General features: G+C 41.5%; 1 protein-coding gene across 1 annotated transcript in view; it reads right to left on the bottom strand.

The window, feature by feature from the left end:
* DYM (dymeclin) overlaps window positions 1-26953 on the bottom strand; it is a gene marked incomplete in the record, with an annotated part of 2754049 nt that overhangs the window by 1948690 nt on the left and 778406 nt on the right. The window contains 1 exon segment of the mRNA XM_044081708.1: window positions 24128-24253. Within this exon segment, the coding sequence (XP_043937643.1) occupies window positions 24128-24253 (126 nt within the window).

Below are 26953 nucleotides of genomic sequence, written 5' to 3'. Positions count from 1 at the left end.
TCTAAGATACTATTAAAGCAGAGGATGAGAAAAGAGGGGAGGGCTCTGTTGTAATGAGCCGAGATGGCAGAGGCATGTATTTTTATTGAAGAAAAAAACAGGCCTTTGTCAGGCATCTCAGTCAAGTATTGTAAAATCTGAGGAATATTGGGCTTTGCTGTGTCTGTTCCTTGTGCTTGGTTCCAGGCACAGAATCTCTTCCATTTATCAGCATAAGATTTTCTAGTACTAGGCCTTCTGGCTTCCAAAATGACATCCATCACAGATTTACTGAGAGGTGTTGTTTGAATAATTAAATGATCAGCCATGCTGCAAGGTTCAGAGTTTGGAGCCGAGTGTGCACAATTTGGTTGTCCTAGTGAGACAGTAGATGAGGTATTTGAGGCAAGTACCAAGGGGGAAGTTGAGACATATTCCTTATAAGTGGGTACCAGTGTTGCCGAGGCCAGTCCAGAGCAACTAGGATCATTTTTGTTTTTTCCTGTCTGACTTAGTAAGACTTTGGAGAGAAGAGCAGAGGGGGAAAGGCATAGACTGATAGGTTTTTCCAACTGAAGGATAGGGCATCCACTTTCCATGCATTTCTGTGATAAATTCTTGAGCAGAATTTGTCCAGCTGATAATTTTTGGGGAGAGGCAAATAGATCATGTCTGGGCTCCCCCATTTCCGTGTTACCATGTTGAAGATTTGTGGATCCAGTTTCCATTCGTGTGGGTCCATAAGATTTCTGCTTACGTCGTCTGCTGTTTTCCTGGCAGGATTTGAGCTTGAAGATGTATTTGGTAAGTCAAAGCTGTGTTCCACAATGCCATGGCTAGTCTGCAAAGGGGGTAGGAATGTGTACCCCCCTGCTTATGTACCACATAACCGTAGTGTTGGCCGTCTTTATAAGTAGTTGTCCTGGATGAAGTAAGTCCTTGAAGGCTGTCAGAGCATTCTGAAAAGCTAGCATCTCTTTCTGGTTGATATGCAGATGTATTTGTTTTGGGCTCCATTTGCCCTGAATGCATCTCCCCGCCAGGTGGCCCCCCCCAAGCATAGTCTGATGCATCTGTAGTTAGGGTTTAGGTGGCAGGGGGTAGAGTGAACGACAGTCCCTTGTTTTGATGACATGTCTCTGCCCGCCAAAGAAACTCCTGTTGTAGGCAGGGAATGAGAGGAATCATTGTTTCCAGACTGTGACAATGCTGGCTCCATAAACTTTATAGGTACCATTAAAGTTTCCTCATATGCAGTCTTGCATATGGAATTAGTAGAATGCAGGATGCCATGAACCTCAAATCCTGCAGAATTTTTCTTGCAGATAACTGGGTTTTTGTTGCCATTTGTTTGAAGTATATTGTCAGTTGCCTTTGTTTGTCTGGCGCCATCTGGGCAGTTGTATTCAAGCTTGCACCCAGGAATGTAATATTTGAGAGGGTACCAGTTGGGATTTCTTTTCGTTTATTGTGTACCCAAGGCATGTTAGAAGCCTTTTTATAAATGCCAGATGTTGAAGAAGAGTGTCCTTGTCCTCTGCTTGAATGATACAAGTCATCCAAATAAGGATCAATTTGCATGCCTCTTTGTCTGCAGAATGCAATTACTGGTGCCAGGCACTTTGTAAAGACTCTGGGCGCAGTAGATAAGCCAAAGGGCAGTGTAGAGAATTGGTAATGTAAAAAGCCTGCCTTGAAATGGAGGTACCTTCTGCACGATTCCCTTATTGGGATATGCAGGTATGCCTCTTTTAAGTCTAGAGTCACTAACCAAGCGTTTCTGCCCAGCATAGGCAGTAGCTGTTGTAAAGTCAGCATTTTGAATTTTGGAATGTCCAAGAACGTGTTCAAAATCGATAAATCCGGTATTGGACACCAATAATTGTCTTTTCTGGGTACCTGGAAAAGTCTTGAATAAAAACCTTGCCCTTTTTCCTTTTCTGGTACTGGTTGACTAGCCTTCATATCCATGAGGGGCATAACTTGTTTCTGAGTCTCTGCCCACTGATTTTGTGGCAGATCTGGTCGGTATGGAAATGAAATCTGTACCCCTGGGATACTATGTTCAACACCCACTTGTCCTGGGTAATTAACTGCCAATTTTGAGCATGAAGGGCTAGTCCCCCCCCCCCCCCCAAGGGGTCTGCCAAAAGATAAGTGCTTGGTGATGGTAGAGGAAAGTCATTGAGACTGCTTACTGTAGGGTTGCCCTTGGTTTCCTCCAGATTTGGAGGTGGAGGAACCCCATTGCTTTGGCCTGTAAGAACCCTGTGATTGGTATCTGCAGCCTTTTGAGCGCCTGGATTTGCCTTAAGTGGCTCTGTTGGACACAGGAAAGGACCAATTTTTAATAGGCCAGTGCCTACTGAACCTGGGTGGCTGCACTTGCAAGAAATCTTTTACAGTTTGTATAGATTTAGTTTTGTCTTCCATTTTCTTTAAAACCTCTTATGCCTTATTACCAAACAAGTGTCATGCTGCAAGGGGGCATCCAACAATTTAGCTTTAACATGATCAGGCAGATTTTGCTCCTTGAGCCAGGCATGCCTTCCAATCACAGATCCAGTAACTGTGGCCCTGCAAGAGGCCTCCAAGGAATCAAAACCACATTGCAAAGTATGCTTTCCAACCTGTTCTGCTGAATGCAATAACTCCTGTAACTCTATTTTCCACACAATCAGAAATCAACATAATTTTCTGTTTCAATAGGCCCATAACATGCTGTTGATATTTAAGCATATGAAACTGGCAGTTTAAGGCTCTGATTGCCAAGGTAGCAGACATACAAACTTTCTTTCCCCATCTATTCAGCACCCTGGAATCTCTATCAGAGGGGGTAGGATTTTTGGCTGTAGACACCCTTGGGACCCTGTGAAATTGCATCCGGGTCAACAGCAGGATTTTTGAATAGAAATTTGTGGGAGTCAGGAACCCTGTAATATCTGTCTGGCTTACTAGGTGCCAGAGGTAGGAAATCAGGAGCCATGCTTGATTCCGAAAACACATCATCAACAATGTCTAATACAGGAGGTATAGCCAAAGGCCTATGCAGAGGAAGAAGGAAATCCCTAAGCCTCTTTTTGATTCAGAGAAGTCCTGACTCTCCCAGTGAAAATCTTCCCTTAAAGTGTGCAAAGTTTCTCCAAAAGAGTAATCCTCAGGAGGAGATGCAGATGGGGTGAATTCCTCTGCATCAGAATCCTCATAGGGTGGAATGGAAAATTTCTGATCAGAAGAGGAATCAGAAGAAATGGAAACCTGATCTGAAGATTCATAATCAGTGCCTTGCCTAGGCCTCTTAGCAGGGGGGTTGGGAACCCAATCAGCCATTTTAATCATCTGTTTTTTAGGCACAGGGGCCTGAGCATGTGGCTCATGCATTGGTTTTTTAGACATAGAAGATGTTTTGACCTTGTTTTTGAGGCTGGCGTCGGTTTTATATAAAATCGTTGAGGCCTGAAAACACCCTCAGAAGCCGGTGCCTGCCCAGTGGCTACGGACCCATCCAAGGGAGAGACATCTGCGGGTTCAATACTCTGGGTCTCGGTAGAGGCCTGTGACTCAAAAGTAGCGGGCATCAGGGGCTGCGAAAGCACCTGAGTACTGACGAACCGGCGACTGACTTAGGAGAAGATTCGTCATCGGTTTTGGACTTCAACGGTCTGTCTCTGTCTTTTTCTTTGCGTTTTTTGTGAACTCCGGTAGTCAGATTGCTAACCGACGACATTTCAGAATAACTAAATCTTGATCCAAAATATTTAGAAGCAAAACTATACTGATGCTTAATAGTGCGTTGGTTAAATCTAGCACAAAACTGACAGCAAGGCACGTTATGATCTGGGCCTAGGCAAGGAATACAGTATAAATGAAAATCCTTATGAGGTATTTGCTTCCCACAAGTAATGCAATTATTAACTTTTACTGACATCGGTAAGGAGCAAGAAAAAGTTTCCCCAACAGGGTACTTAGCTTTAGTTTGAAGACTTTGGTTCTGAAACTCGAATGCGAAAATTTCAGGAGTCGGCCGACTGGCACTTGCGAACTGCTTCTGCTTCGGGCACCACGCGGCAAGAAAGACTGAATAAAATGGTGTCGGCTGCATGTTTTATAACCCTGACGACCTGACGTCATGGAAGAGGAGACAGCAACAGATGCAGGACCCAATACTTTGTTATTCAGGCCGACTGAGGGCAACCTGCCAGCAGATTATCCAAATGTAATGACTGCAACAGTGAAACATGAAGAACATCTGCAACATGATGGAGGTGTCTGTGGAGCAATTTTATCAAATGGACCTGCAGGAAGAGATGTCTGTTGAGCAAATTTTATAAACTGGGCCTCCAGTGAGAGGATAAAATGAGAAGGTATTCAAATCTATCCAGACACTGAACTGAATAATTATCAAACATTTCATCCCTTGTGAGAGGAATCTAACCACTGCTGGTTGCAAACCTTTCCTGCTTCCTGTGGAAGACAGCATGACTTGCACCACACACACTGCTCATGCTGAAAGAGAAAAGGCACACAGTGAACCACTGCAACTGCAAAGCAAGATACCCGAACACTAGATATAACCCTTTATGTATATCTCATTAGCTGCCTGACATGCAGTGGGGAAGTGTGTGCATCCCCTTGCACATACATTATGATATGTAAACTGACCATGCCATGGGGACACATCAAGTAGTGAGCAGTCACAGTGATATGGTGCAGAGGGACACTATCCCAGCAGACAGCCCTGCAGAATCCCACACATAATGTAGGTATATCACATACAGTGCCACCACCACCTTTCTCAACCTGATAATGGAAGAACCACACATCAACATACCTAATTCCTAATGAGGCTGACAACTGTGTGCCAGTAGCATCAGCAGTCCCAAACCTACAAAAGGAAACAGCAGAAAAAAATATATATGTCTCTGTGTGTGTGTATGTATGTATACATGTGTACACTACGCCATCCAGGGCAGTCCAGCTTAATCTCGGTTTCTCGTGCATGGAACTCATCAGGACTCCTGTGCTATAGGTCACTAAACTATACCAGCACTGTTTCCCTGTAGTGTTGATGCCTGCAGGCTGTGGACCGCTCCTCAAGCGTGTAATACAAGACATCTATATTTTTCAATGCATCATACTAGGGGCTTAGTTTGCAGTCCCCTTCACAGCTGTGAAGCAGCTAAAGCATCATCTTGCTCTCCACACACATGCAGGTGCTCTCTGTCTGGCATTAGCAGAAGCAGCTAAACCGCCTTTGAAAAAAGGTATCACTTTCACTGTGTTGTTAAGTAAATCATGCCTACAATCTGATTTCTGTGATGCAGCTATTTCACAATATGGTACAACTTACTTAACTGGACAGCTGTCCAGCATGAACTCTGAGAAGCAAGTACAGTCGGTAGCCTGCTCCTTATGCAGGTGTGCTTGCAGCAAAAATATGCATGCCTCCAGACCTAATATGCCCATGAGCTACTCATATAGGAATAAACCTGCACAGTCAGTCAGGAATGCTGCTATGCCATGTCTCTTTCAACATGAGCAGGCTGTTTTGCACAGATTTGGAAGCCTACAATGCATATTTGGACATTAAGTACAAACTACAAATTGCTAGGAATGTCAACGTCAACTTTAAATCCCTTCTTCTTCAAGTGTGTCAAGAACCTTAGAAACAATTACAGAAAATACAGCCACAGCGAAAAACAGCTACAAAAGCAAGCTGTCTGAAAAATAAAAGGTGTTATTTACAGAGCATTTCTAAGGGTCATGAGTTCAACAAAAAACAATATATTCAAATAGAAAACAAAGCACATCAATTAGTCCATCTACAGTAAAAAGCCTGTCAGGGAATAACTTTAACCTATTAAGTACCACAATTTTAAAAACTTAAAATATACATCTCCTATATTTTAACACCATAAAATTATATTGAATGACATATTTACTAGTCTAATTACTTGTCACACAAGAAATAAATTTCCCACAGATCCTGTGTACAATAGTGCTATTCACAGGACAAGAAGTTAAACTGAGGTCCCAAATGTCTGAGTTGATAATACCTCATGTGGATGTAAAAGGCTCGATTTGCACCTATTGAGAAGAGCAGGGGATCCTTTATTTACATGCTATTTACACAACACATTATTTACATTTTTACGTAGATCTACACATATTTACAGATTAACAACATTACACAATTATTTACATAGTTTCCTCCGTATTAAGTCTATTTTTCATATTTATACATTTTTTCTTCAAAATAGACCCCACTTTTTTTTCCCATAACAAACATTTTTCTTACTATTACTGATCATATCCATTTCCCATTAAACATAATCTTGTTTAGTCTCTCATTCTGAATTATACATATCACATAAAACAATTTTTCTCCATTCTTATTTTATATGCATTGTTTCCATTCTTATAATACCTATATTCAATCATATCCATATTATGTTACTATTTTTAACTCTCCAAAATTTTTTCTTCATGCATTTTTTTCCTATATTCTCTCCACTCTTACATTGCAGAAAAAAAACATATTCTGTGGTTTCTTCTTCACCACAATATAAACATATCATCTCACTTCTCTTTTTGGAAGGCATATTTGTTTTCACTGTTAATTTCTTTATTCCAAGTCTCCATAGAAAATACTCACATTCTACTTTATTACTACACCACTTATTTCTTTCTTTTATAGTGTTAATCTCTTCTTGTAAATTTCCCCATGGGTTAACACAGTAATATTGTACCATTATATTCTTATACCACATTTTCCAATCTTCTTCCATCTCATCAATCTTTATCTTTCACATTTTTTCTTTTTTCTTAATAATTTTCTATTTGGTCAGTAATACATACCTTTTCCTCTTATTTTTTTCCATCTCCAAAAATGTTCATATTTATACTTTAACAGTCTTAAAACTAATTTGTCATTTTTCTCATTTATCCATCTCATCACTTTATACAAATTTGATGAAGTGGCAAACACTACTGGACTTAATAATCTCAGTCCCCTTCATCTCTATTTATATATAACATGCCTCTCTGTACTAGATTTAATCTAGATCCCCATATAGACGTAAAAAAAAGTTCTAACTGTTTTTCATACATTCTTGGAATCATAAACACACTTGGTGAATACACCATTTCCCATTAATAGGGAATTTATCAAATTACTTTTTTCTTAGAAGATAGTCGATATGTTCAAAATTAACAACACATTTATTTTAATTCTTTTAAAAAAGTTTCCCATTGTGTCCCAATTACTGTTAATTACCAAAATTTCCAATACTGAAATTTCTTTCACTGTAAATTGTATTCCTTTTATTTTTATCCTGGTCTCCCAAACATTTACTTTTATCCTTACTTAATGTCATACCTATTTCTTAAAACAATCTACTACACAAAATATAGCTTCTTTCATCCATAAACTATTTTAGTTATAATAATGTAATTTGCATATGCCATCAAAGCTGGAATATCTATACCTGCCTGCATTACATATTTTATTTTCCATTTTATAATTCACCTTTCTTATTATCATAATTATTGATTTGAGATGTATGAAAGCAAATGATATACTACTCACTGGACAATCTTGTCTTATCCCATACTCATCCCTATTTCTTTACTTAATCAGCCATTTATTAGACATCTTATCTTATTATTACTATATGCTGTCCTACAAATATTTTAATGTATTCACTAAAATTATATACCTCCATTATAAAGTCTTATGCTCTACTGAATCAAAAACTTTATTAATACCACCTGCCGTAAGTTTTACATCACTTCCATTTAAAATATCACCCACAATTTCTCCATCATTAACAGTTCTTGACATCCCTTTCTTTTCATACTATATAGATTTCCTTCCATTAAGTTTTCCATCTCATTTTCCAATATTTTAAATTATCAGTCATAAAACAACTTGCAATCTGAATTATTTAGTACTATTTGTGTCCATTTTTTTATTTTGCTTTTCATTATTTTTTCCAAATAAATTTTAATATTCCACTACACAGTTCCTTATAATAAAAACATTCATTTAACCATTCATTCAACAGATGTGACAAGCATTCTTTTTACCATTCCATTTTTACACATTTCAAATCCTATTCATTCTGGGCCTGCAGCTATATTTACCTTCCAATGCACTTTAACTCATACATATCTTTTTCGATTTCCTTATTTACTTGATCTGAAATGTTTTTTACTTTCCATATTCTATGACATTCTTTCTTGTTTTTTTCTTGAAACATTTCTTTCACCTAATGAACTACAGTTTCCATAATTTGTTTTTCTTTCCACTTCGCCTTTCTTATTTTTCATTTATTACACTATCTTCTTTCACAATCTTACTCAAACATGCTGGCACTTCTTCCTTTTTATCCCTTGTAATAAGTATCATCATTCATATAACATATTCTTGATCTTTTCATAATTTCTTTTGTATAATTTTTTTTATCATAAGACTCTTTCACATTTTTCTAGGTTTTCAAAAGCATTTTCATACATCTCTACGTATCTTTCTTTTTCTGGTTTCTCTCTACCATTAAAAAAAAACTTTTTTTAAATTTACTTTCAAATGTAATCCACCATTCCAACCAAGTAACATAAAATGTCTTCATAGTAACATGATCTCTCCATAACTATATAACTTCTGCTCTTCCTTTTCATTCAATTTTTATTCTCTTTCCTACTTTTATATGTTCCTTTATTTTCATTTATTTCTATCCATATTGCTAAATGATATGTAAATACTGTTTCAAATGCTTCCTCTTCTGTTATACGCATTCCTTCAAATATTATAAAGTAATCAAGCTCCAATTTAAGAATACTTCTTCTATGCACCCAGAAGTTTACCACATTTCACAACTGTCACCATTTTTCTTGTATCCTTTCCTTATGCCTCTTAAATCATAACTTACATCCCCTGTTACTATACTGTAATATTGATATCCACAACTACATAACCCAACAATTGTTGGAATAAGTTCTCCCTTTCTTTACAAATAACAAACAGATGTATCTATAATTCTATACAGTTTTTTCTCATCTCAAATCAACAGTTAATCTTCTTTCTTACTAGTGTTACATCTAATATCTTGACTGCTCTTCTACATAATACTGCTATTCCTGAACACTGTTCATTTCCCAAATCCCATATTATATTTCCATCCCATATTTTTTCTGCATGCAATCGAATCTAATCTCTTCTAATACAATGTCTATGTCACAGTAACACCGCCATTTCTAAAATTCCTATCCTTCTTACAATATGTTTAATACTCTTTACATTTACCAAAATAATTCTTAAATTATTACACTCTCTTTTCCTTAATTTAAAGGAAATCATTTACCCTTTTCAGTTTACATGACCTATTATCCATTTCCTTTCTTTAATACATTCCCTTAAAGTTTCTTTACCTTTTACTCTTCTTCAAATATAATTAATTTATCCTTTAACTACTTTCCACTTTATATCTTCATCACTGATTTCTGAATCTCTATCTGCTCTCCATCTTGTCCTTTATTTTTATTCTTTTTATAAATTATCTTCAATTTAATTTTCCAGTTCTTTTTCATTTTGTTTTACACCCCCTTTTCCACTATCATTAAGTTGTTTTTTTTTTACAGTCTTTGCATAAATGCCCAGTTTGTTTGTATTTATAACATTCTAGTTCACATTTCTTTGCATCATGCCGTCTCCTCACATACAGAGCATGTATTTTTATCACAATTATTCACCAGATGTCCTTCACCCCCTCTTGGTGCTGGAGTTTGCCATTACCTTCCTCTATATGATCCTTGTGATTGCCCTCTGCCCCTTGTGCGCCTGTATCTACCTCTTTGGGGCTTGTCCGTGGCTGGAAAGGACCAGTTTTTAGAAGGCCAATTTCTGCTAAAACGTGGTGGTCGAACCTGTAGAAAAGCTTTGACAGTTTGCATAGATTTGGCTTTTTCTTCCATTTTCCGTAGTATCTCCTCAGCATTAGTACCAAATAGCACATCCTTTTGTAAAGGAGCATCTAGTAGTTTAGCTTTCACATGATCAGGCAAGATTTGCTCCCCAAGCCATGCATGTCTACGAATGACTGATCCTGTAACAGCAGCTCTACTTGAGGCCTCTAGGGCATCATAGCCACATTGTAAGGTGTGTTTACCCACTTGTTCTGCACTATGCATCATATCCCTGCAACTCCTTCAAATCTGGTTGTTCAGGTTGAGACATTTTATTTCTTAATTGTGATAACAGAAACTGCTGATATTTAAGCATATGAAACTGACAATTTAAGGCCCTCATGGCTAGGGTGGCCGAGGTATATACCTTTTTTCCCCACCTTTCTAAGGATCTTGACTCTCTTTCGGAAGGTAGTGGATTCTTAGCAGTAGAGGCCTTCATTCCCTTGGGGCCTTGAGAAATGGTTTTGGGGTCAGCATTATGGCTTTTGTAAAGAAATTGGTGAGAGTTAGGAACTCTGTAGTACCTATCAGGCTTGACTGGGGTAGGAGGCAGGGAATCCGGATTAAGGCAAGCCTCCGAATAAACATCATCAAGTACGTCCAAGACAGGAGGTATCACCAGAGGTCTGTGTTGAGGTAACAAAAGAAATTCCCTAAGTCTTTTCTTGGAATCAGAAAAGTCTTGGCCTTCCCAATGGAAGTGTTCCCTCAAGGTGTGCAAGGTTTCCCCAAAAGAAAAATCCTCAGGAGGAGATGCAGAAGGAATGGACTGCTCTGCATCAGAATCTTCAAAAGGGGAGTAAGAGTGTTCCTCTACATCAGAATGTTCTGAAAAAATGGAGCCCTGATCAGAAGAGGGAGAATCTTCCTCCACTCTGGGTCTCTTGTCTGGAGGGGGTTGGGAACCCCTGATAAGAGTAATTAAATCCTCAGCTATTTTAAGCATCTGCTTTTTAGGCATGGGGCCTGGGGATGGGCCCTGTGCAACAGGCCTCTTGGGATGCCTGGCTGATTTGGACTTAGTAAAGGCCTTAATGGAAAAGGAAGATGAGGGTCTAAAGACACCATGGGTGGAAGTGGACCTGTCCACATTAGGAGGCTCAACGCTCACAGTGGCTTCGGTGGTTGTAGTCTGGGTATGGGCCGAGGTCCCTGCGGTCTCGGTTACAGAAGACACCACCAAAGAAGTGTCGACGGTAGTCAGGGACTGCATAGGCGTCTCGCTGAGAACCGGACCACGTGTAGCCGGTTTTGGCGTGGTGTCGGTGGGGACCGCGGGCCTCACGTGTCGGTCCTTGTCCTTGCATTTTTTGGACAAAATGGTAGTCGGAGTCTCCGACGACATTTTATAATCAAAGGCTTTACCAAAAAAGTGTTGGGCGAACTCTGCCCGACGCTTAATAGTGCGTTTATTGAAAGTAGCGCAAAAGTGACAGCCCGAGACGTTGTGGTCTGGGCCTAAACAAGGTATGCAGAGGGAATGGAAATCCTTATGCGGTATTTGCTTCCCACAAGAAATACAATTGTTAACTTTTTCTGACATCGGTCTGAGGCAAGAAAAGTTTCCCCAACAGGGTACTTAGCTTTAATGAAGACTTCGGTTTCCAATTTTTCGTAAATTCAGGAGCTGGCCAACCGGCACTTGCGAACTGCTTCTACTTCGGGCACCGCGCGGCAAAAAAGACTGAAGAAAATGGCGTCGGCTGTGTCTTATATACCCCTGCCTCACTGACGTCAGGAAAGAAAGCGACAGCAACCGACGCCGGACCTAGACTTTGGAATTCGGCTGACCGAGGACCCGCCTGACGGCAGAAAACCCATCTGTGATTACTGCAGCTGTATGCACGATGAACATCCTGCAATTGTATCTATGAGGTAAAGAAAGACCTTAACAATTATGCCAAACCTTCTCTGTTTGGAAGGGGAGAGCAGTTTGAGTAACTTATCTGTGGACATGAAAACAGCAGGATCAGACAAATGACATTTATACAAATACTTATTATCCTCAGGGACTTTATAAGATCTATTTGGGTTCTTAGGGGTCTGAGCTGCTGCAGAAAATGTATCCAAGAGGGCAGCTAAAAAGCGCAGTTGTGTACACTTAAAATAAATGTAGACGTTCGAGTGTATTCACTGTTTCAGTCATCACATTTGGGTTATCCCTGCCAGGGTAGCCCTCGGCCGGCCCGGATACCAGAGACTTAGTATTTCTGTGTTGGTTGCTGTCGCTTTAGGTCTGACATCAGGTCATCAGTAGTATAAAGTAAGGCAGCCGATGCCATTGCATCAGTTTTTCTTGCCCTGTCAGGAGCCCCAAGTGGGAGCCAAGATATGGTGGAAGAACCCCACCAGTAGAAAGTAAATACCAAAACATTCCTTGTAAGGAGAGAGAGAGAGAGAGAGAGAGAGAAGAAAAGGGAGATGGAGGAAGGATAACCAGGTCTGCAACAGTGAATACACTCGAACATCTACATTTATGGTAAGAGTACACAACTGTACTATGTTCTTCATGTTTCACTGTTGCAGTCATCACATTTGGGTCGATTTCCAAAGCTAAGGAAAAGGGTGGAGGCAGTCAAGAAGACTAGGAGATGGCTAGGATGCCCTGCAAGACTGCAGTTGCAAAGCCTGCCCTGGATTTGGAGAAGATAGGCAGGTGGTAATGCTTGGTGAAGGTGTTAACAGATGTCCATGTGGCAGCCTCCTGGATGTCCCTGGTGGGGATTCCTCTCAGGAAAGCTGCAGAGGTGGAGGCTTCTCTGGTAGAGTGAGTCCTGCCCCCCTTAGGGGTAGGTTTCCCATGTTGCTTGTAACAGAAAAGGATGCAGTGTGCTATCCATTTGGAAATAGTTTGTTTGGATATGGCTTTGCCCTCTGCCCCTGCAGCAAAGCTGACTAGCAATTAATCAGTCTTTCTGAATGACTTAGTCCTGTCTAGATAGAATCTGAGCTGTCTGTGCACATCTAGAGAGTGCAGGATCCTTTCCCCCTTGTTTTGTGAGTTAGGGAAAAAGGTGGGCAAATGAATGAATTGGTTGAGAGCCACACTGGACACCATTTTGGGTATGAAGGATAGGTTAGTCCTGATGATTAAGGGCTCTACAGCCATGAGTGCTTGCAGCTCTGATACTCTTCTGGCTGAAGTGATGGCCAGAAGGAAGGCTGTCTTCCAGGAGAGAAACTTTAACTTTGCAGAAGATGCTGGTTCAAAGGGGGGGGGGCATGGTGAGCTTTTCCAACACAAAGTTTAGGTCTCAAGCTGGGGTAGGTGCTCTTCTGGGTGGCCTCAAGTTGTTAGCCCCCTTAGGAACTGTTTAATGAGAGGGTTGAGAAAAATGGGTGCTCAGTGTTGAAATGAACAGAGATAGCAGAGGCATGAATTTTAATAGAGGAAAAGGAGAGACCACTGTGTAGCAGGTCAGCTAGGTAATCTAGGATGAGAGGTAGGGAGGGCTGTGCCGTATCGGCTCCCTTAGCCTGAATCCAGGTGCAGAACCTTTTCCATTTGTCAGCATAAGACTTGCTAGTGCTAGGGCTTCTAGCCTCACGTAGAACAACTAGAACCTGCTTCCTGAGATTGTCAGCTTGATCAGTGTTCAGGGAATAAGCCAGGCTGCCAAATTGAGTGTCTGCAATTAGGGATGCATGAATTCTCCTTCCTTCTGGGTCAAGAGGGCTGGGAGATGCCATGGGGGCAGTGGGGACAGGCTGCGCAGCAGTGGGTACCAGTGCTGGCGAGGCCAGTCTGGAGCAATCAGAATTGTCCTCGGTTTTTCCTCCCTTATTTGAGCAGTACCCTGGTAATGAGAGGTAGTGGGGGAAATGCACAGACCAAGAGGTTGACCCAGGGGGAAGGTTAGGGCACCTGCTTTCCAGGCCCTGCAGTATGGCTCCCTGGTGCAGAACTTGCTGAGCTGATGGTGTGGGAAGCAAAGAGGTCGACCTTTGGGGTGCTCCATTTCTGAGTAATTAGGGTGAAGGTTCTTTGGTTTAGCTGCCACTCGTGTGGGTCCAGAAGATTTCTGCTTAAGCTGTCTGCCAGAGAGTTTAGAGAGCCTGGCAGGAATTGTGCTATCAGGTGCAGTTGCATGGCTGAGGATGTGTGCCAAAGGGTCATGGCGAGCCTACATAGAGAGTAGGAGTGAGTCCCTCCCTGCTTGTTGATATACCACATCACATTGGTGTTGTCTGTTTTGATCAGGAGAGCCCCTGGGGAGAGAAGGGGCCTGAAAGCTGTCAATGCGTGCTGAACAGCTAACATCTCTTTTTGGGTGATATGCAGATGTATTTGCTGTGGGCTCCATTGGCCCTGTATGCACCTGCTATCCAGGTATGCACCCCAGGCATAGTCTGATGAGCCTGTGGTGAAGGTCTGGGCGGCCTGGGATGGCGAGAAAGGTAGTCCCTTGTTGTGGCAGCATGCTGCTGCCCACCAAAGGAAATCTTTTCTTAGGCAAGGTATCACTGGTATAAGAGTTTCCAGGTCTTGAGAGTGTTGACACCAAAGGCTTTTTAGGTACCACTGAAGTTTCCTCATATGCAGTCTGGCATATGGAATAAATAGATTGCAAGATGCCATGAACTCCAGAGCTTGCAGGATTTTCCTTGCAGATAACTGGGGTCTGGTGGCTAGTTAAGAGAAACAGGCTATCAGGTAAGTTTGCTTTTCAGGTGTAAGAAATGCCATCTGAGATGCTGTGTCCAGGCTTGCTCACAGGGACAGAATCCTTTGGGTGGGTACTAGTTTGGATTTTTCGTTGATAGTGTACCCTAGGGAAGTCAGTAGAGACTTTACAAAGGCCAGGTGCTTGGGCAGCTTTTCTTGACTGTCTGCCTGGATTAAGCAGTCATCTAAGTATGGGTAAATCTGTATATTTCTTTGTCTGCAAAAAGCAATGGCGGGAGCCAGACATTTTGTGAAAACTCTGGGAGCAGTAGATAAGCCAAAGGGAACCGCAGAAAACTGAAAGTGCAGAGATCCTGCCCTGAAACGCAGCTATTTCCTGCATGATTTCCTGATTGGGATGTGGAGGCAGGCCTCTATTAGGTCTATGGTGGCTAGCCAAGCATTCTTGGATAGCATAGGCAGAAGTTGCTGGAGGCTGAGCATTTTGAATTTTGGTATCACCAGGAAGGTGTTTAGAATGGACAGATCAAGGATGGGGCACCAGGTGCACTCTTTTCGGGGTACCAGGAAGAGCCTGGAGTAGAAACCTTGGCCTATCTGTTCTGCATGAATGTGCTCTATTGCCCTCATAGAGAAAAGGGAAAGGACTTGCTGTTTGGCCTCTGCCCACTGGTTTGGAGGAAGATCTAGGAACCCTTTTGGGGTTGAGAGAGTGTGGAAAGAAAGTTTGTATCCCTGGAGCACTATGTTGAGGACCCAGCGGTCATTGGTAATGTTGGCCCAGGTGCTTGCGTGGAAGGAGGGATTTCCTCCTAGGGGCAAGTGCAGGTGGGCAGAGGGACGGGGTGGTAGTGGAGAGTCATTGTGAGTTCTTAACATGAGGGGGTGGCTTTGCACTCCCTAGTTTTGAAGTGGAGGAACTCCATTGTTTTGATCTCTGCATTCCCTGCGGATGTTGTCTGGGGGGGGGGGGTCTGCTTACCCGGGGTCTGGGCTGAACGGACCTGGAGGGGGCAGGAAAGGATCAGTGCTTGGAGGGGCAATGCCTACTGAACCAGGGTGGCTGGACCTGTAGAAAATCCTGAACTGTCTGCATAGATTTAGCTTTCTCTTCCATCTTTTTTAAGACCTCCTCTGCCTTGGTGCCAAATAAGTTGTCTTTGTGCAAGGGTGCATCCAATAATTTAGATTTGACATGGTCTGGCAAGGGCTGTTCCTTAAGCCAAGCATGCCTTCTAAGGACAGAACCGGTGACTGCTGCCCTGCAAGAAGCTTCTAGGATGTCAAAACCACAGCGTAAGGTGTGCTTAGTTACTTGATTTGCAGAATGCATTAACTCTTGCAACTCTTTACTTTCTGCACAAGCAGAAAAGGATGATATTTTCTGTTTGAGGAGTTCCATGGTATGTTGCTGAAATTTTAGCATATGGAACTGACAATTCAGTGCTCTGATAGCAAGAGTAGCAGAGGTGTATACTTTTTTACCCAATCTGTCTAGTGCTCAGGAATCCCTATCTGAGGGGGTAGGATTCTTAGCAGAAGTTGCTTTAATTCCTTTAATAACCTCAGGGTCAGCAGTAGGATTTCTGAAAAGAAATTTGTGAGTCAGTGACTCTGTAATACCTGTCAAGTTTCCTGGGAGCAGGAGGGAGGGTGTCAGGAGTCAAACTAGATTCCATGAAAACATCATCCACAACATCCAGGACAGGAGGAATGGCCAAGAGTGTGTGCTGTGGAAGATCTAAGAATTCCCTGAGTCTCTTTTTAGACTGAGGGTAGTCCTGACATTCCCATTGGAAATGCTCCCTTAAAGTATGAAGGGTTTCCCTAAAGGAAAAATCCTCGGGTGAAGAGGCTGAAGGAATGGATTCATCTGCATCAAAATCCTCATAAGCAGAGAGAGGTTGCATGTCTTCATATTCATATGCATCAGAGTCATCAGACTCCAGTTCAGATAAAACTACTGGGGACAGATCTCTTTTCTTTTGGAAGAGGTAGTATGGTATCCCCTGATCACCATAATAAGGTCTTCCACCATTTTAAGCATTTGAGACTGAGGTTGTCGGTTTCTTGGGTGGGGTTCATACCATGGGCCTTAGAAACTCAGTAGTTTTTGAAAGAAGAGTAGATGCGAAAGAAGTCGTCGGTTTGTGTCAAGAGTCGGTAGTGTGAAGTACTTTCTCGGAAGCCAGTGCCTGCTCAGTGGCTCCGGACCAATCCAAGGTAGAGACAACTGTAGGATCCTTAGTCAAAGAAGAGTTTTGCGGCATAAGTGGGCATCAGGGGCTGTGAAAGCGCCTCACTAAGGACCGGAGAACTGACGGTTAGCTTAATGGAAGCGTCATCGGTAGGTTTGGACCTGTGCAGTCTGTCTCTGTCTTTATCCTTGCACTTTTTCAGAAGATCTGCTGCCGGATGGCTTACCGAAGCCATATCAGAATCCGAGGACTGTGAATGAAAATATCTAGCTACAATAAGGGCCTGACGATGTATAGGTCTGGCATTGAACAAAGCACAAAAGTGACAGCGAAGGATGTCGTGGTCTGGGCCTAAGCAAGTGACGCAGTAAGAATGAAAATCTCAGTGTAGTATTTGCTTTCCACAGGTGATACAATTAATAACTTTTTCTAACTGGTTAGTGCAAGAAAAAAGGATCCCCAATGGGGTACTTAGCTTTAGAAGACTTCAGCTTCAATTCGGAAGACAAAACTCAGGTAGCGGCCGACCGGCACTCGTGCGAACTGCTTCTGCATCGGGCTCCTTGGCAAGAAAGACTGATGTAATGGCGTTGGCTGCCTTACTTTATACTACTGACGACCTGACATCAGACCTGAATAGACCACAACCGACGCAGAAATACAAAGTCTCTGGTATTCGGGCCGGCCGAGGGCTACCCTGGCAGGGATAACCCAAATGTGATGACTGCAACAGTGAAACACGAAGAACATCAGGAGGGATTGAAGAAGGTCTGGGAAGTCCATTTGCAAGTGTTCATAATATCTCTTTTGAACTTCAGAAACCTGGAAACAGTCCCACTTAGAAGTGTTTCATCATGCAGACCACTGTATTCACAAAAGATAATTTTTCTATAGGAGAATCAGGGGACAATCAATCTTCTTCATCAGACCCCAAAGCAAGAGGAGAGTGGATCTGGAAGGAATATGCCAAGGACCCTTCACCAGAATACAAATCTTCACCAGAAGAATCTGAATCCCTAGGCCTTTTGGAAGGGATAAAGACCACAAAGCAGAAGCAGAGACAAACAAACCTTGTGGGGGTTTCAGGGCCATAAGAACACTGAACAGCTCCTGACTACAATCCTGACACTCTTAATGAAGGTCCTTAACCATAGAAGCTAGTGTTTTTTTTTTTTTTAAAGAACATCTGCTTTAACAAATCTTAGAGGTTCAGACTGATGCCTAGCTTTGATGAGGGTACCAGACACCTCTTCCCTAATATTTGGGGAATCCTACTAGGCCACTCAGATATAATCAGCCATCGTTCCCCCTCTACATATGCACCAGACATATGCACAGCCTTGGCGGACATGTGGGTAGACAGCTCCATGTCTGCCTCCTGCTGGGTCATGGACAGCGAATGGACATTGGTATCGGACGGTCCTTGAGTTCTTCATCCAACCCGATGGAGATGTCCAGTGGAGGCTTAGCAATAGAATCAGTACATATCTTCTTGGCTTTTTTAAGTGGCGGCTGAACTTCAGGCTGGGCAGATTCAGCCATGGTACTTTGAGCCAAAAGCTTCAGACACTTTTTTTCTAAATAAATAGAAGGGGACAACAGATGACTGTGGAGTGTCCAAGGGACAAGCACCTGACAAATCTCACTCTGTGTATGGTCATGTTTAGTACTCAAACAAAAAAGGCACATCTTGTGTTTATCTTTACGGGGAATCTGCCTCCCACACTCACAATGCCCCCTCCTGGATGACATGAAAACAAAACACAACAAAGAAAAAGAAAGGAAGGAATACCAATGAGGCACTTATTAGAAGGCTTGGTAAATGAACCAACTCGGTGAACGGTGTACAGACCGAATTCAGAGGTACTGTTCAGACTGTCAGCAAGAAGCTTCTGAGGATTAGGCATCCGTACATTACATATGTACCTTACACTTTGCCCATAGGACATATGGCTGACATAAGATGCCTGAAAGGTGTAAAGGCTTTCATATGCTAGCCAGATGTTTGGCTATTCTCGTCAGGATATCCCAAGAGTATAGACTACTACAACAGTGATAAGGAAAGATACATTGCTTACTACTACTTGTGTACCAACTCCTTAGCTCAACGCTTTCTGGAATTCATAAACTCCAATGCCCTAGATCAACTTATCCACACCCCCACCAGGGGCAACAATATCCTAGACCTAGTCATTACCAACATGAATGACCGGTGTTCCACACCTGAAGTCAACTCCTCGTTGGTCCGATCAGACCATAAGCTTATCACCCTTGATATCCACATCCCGCCCCCATTAAGGAAACTACAGTAAAAAAAATTCTCCAAAGCCAACTTCATGCTTCTTAAGACAGAAGTGGTGAACTTCATGACACCCATGCAGATGGACAATACAGTTACAATTACTGAATCCTACACAAATGCACTCTATAAGCACTTACATGAGTGCATGGATTGTGCTATCCCAAACAGAGCCAAGACGCTATCCTCCAAAAAATGGAAGCCAATCTGGTGGTCCTGCCAAAAACAAACTGTACAACAGAAGGAAGAAACTGTTGCAAAAGTGAGTAAAATCCCATGAGTGAAGGAGCTCCCTGGTCAGCCTCAGTAAGAAGCTGAGATCCCTTATAAGATCCTCCAAAGCTAGCTACAAAAACAAAATCGCCACTAAATCCAAGGACAACCACAAAGCATTCTATAGCTATGTCAAGAATCTAGATGGCAACACCCAGATCTGCTCTGAGTTACAGCATAAAGGCATGAAAATTACATAACCAAATGATATTCCCAACATCCTGGCAGATAGGTTCAGTGCTAACTTTACCCCCTCTCACCCCCTAAAGGGCCCATATCTATACAGGAAGAATGCATAGTAATCACAACTACGCAGGTAAAAGCTGCACTTTCTAAAGCCAAAAACACAGCATCCTTGGGTCCGGACAACATCCCAGGCTGCGTTTTACATGAACTTCAGAATGAATTGACTCCCCACTTAAGCCTCATGTTCAATAACAGCCTCGCATCACGCTTTGTGCCCACTGAATGGCGCACAGCAACAGTTATCCCACTCCACAAAGGGGGAGCCACCAGTGATCCCGGGAACTATCTACCTATTAGCCTGATGAGCCTCGTCTACAAGGCCATGGAACGTATCATCATGGAACTCAAACAAAGACATTGGTAACCTCCAAACTCTGGATCCCACCCAGTTCTGGCTTGTGAAAGGCAGATCATGCCTCCTGAACCTGATCGACTTCTTTTTGGTAGTCACCAAAGCCATGTATGAGGGTAAGGTGGTTCACACAGCCTATCTTGACCTTGCCAAGGCTTTCGACACCATCCCCCATTCTGGAATTATAGCTAAACTCACTAAACTAGGTATAAATCCCTACGTCACAAGATGGGTTGCCAACTGGCTCACTGACAGTACCCAAACTGTAAAAGTTGCAGACTCCAAATCTGACTTCAAGGCAGTGACAAGTGGAGTACCACAGGGTTCCGTCCTGGGACCTCTCCTGTTTGGTATCTACTTCTCTGAAGTACAGGCTAACACAGAAGGCCTCTGGCTAACGAAGTTCGCAGATGACTGCAAACTAGGAGCCATAGTCAAGTCCCCAAATTATGTGGACATCCTACAGAAGGGCCTCACTGAGACAGATGCCTGATGTCAGAGCCATGGCCTCAAGCTCAATGCCAAAAAGTGCAGTGTCATCCCCTTTGGTAAAATCTCTGTACCCATGAACTACCACATAGGCAGCAATCTACTTAACACCGAATGCGGGATAAGAGACCTTGGGACCCAAGTGGACAGCAGTCTCTCCTTTGCTAGTCACATCACCACAGTAGTCAGAAGTCCTTCTACGTGGCATACCTCATCATAAAAGGGTTCTCATCCAGGAAAAAAAAGAGGTAATTGTTCCCCTCTACTCGACACTCATTAGACCCATTATAGAGTACAACGCCCCTTTTGGAATGTACCTCACAAGACATCTGCAGCAGCTGGGAAGGCCACAGAAGTACCTCACAAAGAGGATTACTGGCCTCAAACAAATGCCCTACACTGACCGCCTTCAAAAAACTCCAGCTTTACTCCATAGCATATCGCCTACTCCGAGGTGATCTCTGCCTAACATATAAAGCTATGTCAAACCCAGAGCTGTTGGACATGTTACACCTAAAGCAATCCCAATCCCTCCGGGCTAAACGCTCTAGGGACCTAAACCATGTCACCACAATAAACAGGGCATGCTGGAGTAATAGATTCCTGTCCCAGAGACCTTCCATACTCTGGGACAGGCTACCCATCTATGTCAAGCAAAGTTCTTCATTAGCACTCTTCAAGAAAAATCTTGATGAGTGGATGGGAAATAGGAAATACACCCCAGGGACCACTTCTGTGTCACTGCTCGACAGTGACACAGGAAAATAACTTTCTTGGGTGGCGTAAGCCATGGAACCTTGTTGGCTAGGCTTACGTAGGCCCTTGGGCCTATAGCCTAGTACCTACCTATGAACCTATTAACCTATGAACCATTCAGATTATTTATTTTATTTTACATTTGTTGACCAGGTTAGTCCGACTGGAATCAAAGTCCATTTTCAGCGGAGGCCCGGAGAGATAAGCTCCAGTCACAATACAAGAACAAAAGCAGTTGAGAAAAAAAGAAAAACATTGATTATATATAATATTATAATTTTAGTTATAGGTGTAGTTAAGAAGGGAATACAGGTAGAAGTACATTCAGACAGTCAGTGTTACAAATTTCCATTTTGAGGTTAGCAGTAGATAACAATATCAAATTAGATAAGTAATTACATACATTATGTTGATTTAGTCAGGCTTGTCACAGTGGCATATCCATTTTACTTCCAGATGTTGTTTGACTGAAGCTTTAAATTGGTCTGGGGAGGAGAGCATGGTAATGGCACCTGGAAGTTTGTCCCAGGTTCTACTTACAGAATTTGCAAATAGGGCCATGCCAGCAGCATGTTAATTTTAGTTGTTTGTATTTGTAACTTATTGGATGAACGTAGTAGTCTTGTGTTTTTATGGGGGAGGATGTAGTTACTAAGGGCTGGAGTATTATTTGGGTTCTTTAGGATTTTATTAGCCAATATTAGAAAGTTATACTTGACGAAATTGGGAAATTCCAACCATCCAAGCTGTTTGAGGTTAATGCAGTGGTGGGTTCTGAAAGGAGAGCCCGTAGCAAACCTGGCGATGTGATTATAGCAGGTAGTAAGTCTATTTAGTTCAGATTTACTTATGTTTGCTAGAAGGGGGGAGGCATATAGGAGTGTTGAGAGTAGGTGTGAGCGTGCAATGGCTATTTTAGCTATGGGGGCGAGGAAGGTTTTAACTCTGTAGAGTGAACCAATTTTTTTGTTGATGGTTTTGATTGTCTGGCTTACATGGAGGTCAAATTTTAAGTAATTGTCTATGGTGACACCTAGTAGTTTGGTATTGGGGTCCGGGGAAATGACTGTCCCATCAATAGCTTGTATGGTAAAGGAGTAGGGTATAAACCTTTGGGTTGGTGGAAATATGAGCATTTTGTTTTTTTTGGGATTTAGTAGTAGGTGACGTTTGGATAGCCAGCTTTCTATAACAGTAAAAGTAGCCTGAGTATCCATTTTTAGGTCATCTGGAGATGTGGCTGAGCAGATCAGAGTGGAGTCATCAGCATATTGGATACAGCTGATGTTTGGTATGATAGTAGGGAGATCATTAATAAAGATGGAAAACAGTAGTGGTCCTAGTATGGAGCCTTGTGGAACTCCGACAGTGTTGGGTAATAGATTTGAAAGCTTATTGTGCCAGAGGACTGCTTGTTGCCTGTCATTGAGATAGGATTTAAACCAGAGAAGGGCACTGGGATGTAGACAGAGTTTGCAGGGTCGTAATCATTAGTTGATGGTCCACCATGTCAAAAGCCTTGGAAAGATCTCGGAAGAGGGCAGACGAGGAGTGGTTGCTGTTGCGGTTATTATTAATGATGTTAGTAAAGGACAGTAGGGCAGTGGTTGTACTATGATGTGGCTGAAAGCCATGCTGGGTATTAGCCATGGAGTAAATGTTGCATAAGTTGTTTATGCATACATTTCTCCATGATCTTAGCAAGTGGGGAGAGTATGGCTGGGGGCTATAATTGGAGTATTCGGTAGAGGGACCTCCTTTATGTAATGGAATAACATAAAATGTTGTCCAGATATTGGGAATTTTGGCTTCAGATATGGTCCGGTTGATTAGGATAGAGATTGGAAAGGTGATAGCATCTGCTGTCATTTGCAGATATTCAGTTGGGAGTTGGTCAGCAGATAGGGTGGTGGGTTTTAGTTTTTTGGTTACCTTGCATATAAAGGAGGTTGATACAGACTGAAAGCAGAATAGGTTTTGGCTGTTAGATTTAGTGTTAATTTCATCAAGGGAACTTTGAGGTAGTTGGGTGGCTAGAACTTGAATAGTTTCAGTAAAGAAATGATTGAAACTATCTGCAACCTGTTCTGGGGTTTGATTTGAGTTGGCAGCTGGGTTGGGTGCTGATGTTTTACCTGGATACAGTAATTTATTGATCCCAGCCCAGAATTTTTGAGGATTGTTTTGGTTATTCATCTGTAGCCTACTGTAGTAGTGTTTTTTTTATCCAGTAGGACAATTCTTTTTGTTTCATTCCGTGCATGTCTATATTTATTGTGATCATGGGGATTTTTGGTAGATCGCCAGGTAGCCCATAGTTTATTTCTACTGTTAATTTTTGTTCTTGTATCTTTGGAAAGCCAAGGTACGTTATTACCTTTTGATCTTATTAGGTGGGCAGGAGCATGTAGGTCAAGGATTTCAATAAATTTATTGTTAAAATAGGTTACAGCTTCCTCTAAGGGGAGATGCTTTAGTATAATCCAGTTGCAGGATTTAAGTTCCAGTTGAAGTTTAGCAGGATCAAGGTCTCTTTTGGTTCTAACTTTCCTGAACAAGGGTTGTTGTGGGGTAATAGCTTTTTGTTTAATTATATAGGTCAGGAGATGATCACTTAGATCATCTGGGAGGGTACCTGCAATGTACATTAGGGGGTTACGGTTTACAAGTATCCAGTCCTGTATACTCTCGTTTTGGGAGTGTTTGCCATATCTGGTAGGGGTGACTATGGTTTGAGTGAATGCATGGAGGTGGATATGAATGGAGGGGGATTTTGATGAAGAGGAGCCCCAATCTATGTTAAACAGTTAATAATTAGCATCAATATTCTAAACTGCTCCCATGTCAGCATACATCTAGAAGGAAAACAAAGAACTGCCAAGATCTGAGTATCACAATTTCCATTACCTGCTACACGATGGCAGCAATGAAAAGTGACATACCATTGACCTTGCATCAGGTATCTGTGAACTGCACTTTCACGTAGGATCTCCTTGTGGAACAGCTGATATGAAAGGAGCACGAGCAGTGTTGTCACAGCTTCTAATAGAATATTGTAGGTTATGTCCCTGCCAAGGCAAAAGAAAGAGAAAAACATTTAGTATCACTGACACTCAGGTCCTTTGTTACTGATACAGCAAACACAGACAACCATTACAAAACAAAACTGACACATTTGAAAGAAAATATTAACAACAGCAGAAGCAGACTTTGTATGTGGTTTTATCCAATTAGGTATAGTTGGGAGTGCAATCCCAATTAACAAACCTCAAAACCTGTACAAAACTCCACAAAAATGTAGTGGAAAGAGGGACTGGATAAGCAATTCACAAAGAAACATTGGTAGGATATATGTATGTCTCCAAATATACAAAAAAAATCTACATGACCTAGAAGTTTTGCTTGGACATATTTACATAAATATTTTTATACCCTAAGTAGACTCCAGATAATTTTTCCTTGGCTAGATAGCAAATGTTGGAGGTGTGACAGGGAAAAAGAGGTAAATGGGAACACATTTTCTGGGAGTGCAGTGAGATGGTAAACTTTAATGATTCCCTGCAGGACGCAGTGTACGAGATGCTAGGTGGGCAGACTGGTGTGATGAGAAAGATTTTTCTGAGCTATGACACAGAATCAGAATTGCCTAGACATGGTAAGGCCTTGCTGTCTCTAATTATGGTGGCTGCCAAAAAAGCAACTACTAGAAAATGGAAACCAAAATCTAAACCAACTGTATTAGAAGTAGTGAATATAGTAACAGAGATGAAACAACTGGAACTGAAATCTTTAAAAAGGTAGGAGCAAACTACATAGACAAACAATGGGAATTGTGGGAACAATACATGCAGGGGAGGAATGAGGTTTAAAAGAAGGCAGGACTTAAATGAGCTATGTAATGTTTGACTGAAAATGACTGGGTAGATTACAAGTGATGTATAATGTTTGCGACTGGGAATGTGTCAGTATGGTTTGTGATATAAAATCCTTGCAACTAGGATTGTATCAGTGTAGTTTGTTTTCATTTATATAAATGTATGATTGCTTATGTCGTAAGTGATGATTTAATAAAGATGTTTCTAGTTTAAAAAAGGGGGCAGGAATTGAATAATTTATGTAATGTTGCTTAGTTTATATGACATATAGCAATATATGTGAAGCATAATGCTTGTTAATTTTAACTTAATACAGTTTGATTAATTTTATAGAAATGTAAATGTCCCTATGTCACAAGTGATAATTCAATAAAGGTGTAAAAAAAAAAAAAAAAAAAAAAACTCCAGAAAGATGTAGCTGATTTTCAGTTATTTGTAGTTTTGATGAACTGCACTTCATCCACAAGAAGCCAAGGGATTACACGCCTCATAGTTTCTCAGGTTGTCTCTCACTGTGAGTGGCACTCAAACCAAAAAAAGTCCTTGTGTATACATTAGACATTAAAATGTTTTTTAGGTCTTGAATGGAGATCTCACAGTGCCCTCTGTAGTAAGGTCCATTTTCAGTCGCTTCACAATAAACATTTTTAACTGGTTATTATAGCATTGTTAGTGTTTTCATTTCAATTATTTTAGAGCTGATGGTAACGCAGGTAGTACATTTTGATTGTGTTTTGTTCAAAATTATTGTGATAATTCTGAATAAATAGTTGATTTGTCTTGGTGTTTCACTGACTGCATTATTATGCAGCATGGAAGTCAGTACTAGAAAGGAAAAACTAAGTACTACTGTTCTTGTGGCAGTACAGCAGGCCTTACCGGTTCTGGTTCTGGTGAAGTTATGAGAGATGAACTTGAAAATGGTGAATTTCTAGTGACTCTGTACATGCACGAGATTAAAGAGACTGTTCTGTTATATGATCAAGCAGATTCTAATTTATCGTTGCAGCTGAAGGCCATGATGTACAAGGATTAAGTTTATGAGAATCACTATATGTTGCAAACTAAACAGAAATGGAAGGTAATGCTCATCAAAAGAACTTTTGTGTGATAAAGAGTACCATAAAAGAAAAGAACGCCTAGACTGTCAGCCATTTCTAAGGGAAGGACCATATGAATGGTCTGATATATCAGCTGAGTATATTAAGTTACATGTGCCTTTCAGGTTGTTTATGACGTACTTAGGAATAACAGCTGACTGAATTCATTTTACCAGTAGGTTCCATGGATGGACACGTTAAGTTAGTGAGGAGCTTGCTAGAGTCTGTCAAACAGGGAAAAGAGAGCTTTCATTTGACCTGTGCAGTAGCATTTCTTTTAACTCTTGACTAGCAAGTTGTGATTCTCAGATCAAACACTATTTATACACTACATATTGTAGTTAATATGTGGGCAACTGTGACTTGGTGCAAAGTCTTAGACAGGACGAATAACATCTGAGAACATTACTGTCTCAAAGTAATGGGACAGAGACAGAGGAAGTGGTATCTTTGCAATGCTGTTGTGATGATATGAACCTTCTTGTTTCTCTGGACACGTATAATTTTTAGTTTCATACATTTGTTAAGGAAATGTTCTAAATACTTGCCTGTCTGTAATTCTCATTATACCTGTATCATTACCATTAAGTTGAAGTGGTGATGCAACAATAATTTTTATTTACCGGGAAAATCCGAATGGGTAATACCCATTTTCAGCGAAGGCCCAGGAAGAAAAGCTCCATTTGTTTACAGTGCATTATACTAAGTTCCAGTCAAACACAGAAGTTACATTTCTATTTACATTTATACACAAACAGTAGTTACATTTGTACCTATACATTCTAAGATTTTA

Source organism: Protopterus annectens, chromosome 1.part1, assembly GCF_019279795.1.
Source record: "Protopterus annectens isolate FY-2018-M chromosome 1.part1, PAN1.0, whole genome shotgun sequence".
Lineage (NCBI taxonomy): Eukaryota > Metazoa > Chordata > Ceratodontiformes > Protopteridae > Protopterus > Protopterus annectens.
Note: the sequence above shows the minus strand (reverse complement) of the source record. Positions and strands in the feature narration are given on the sequence as shown.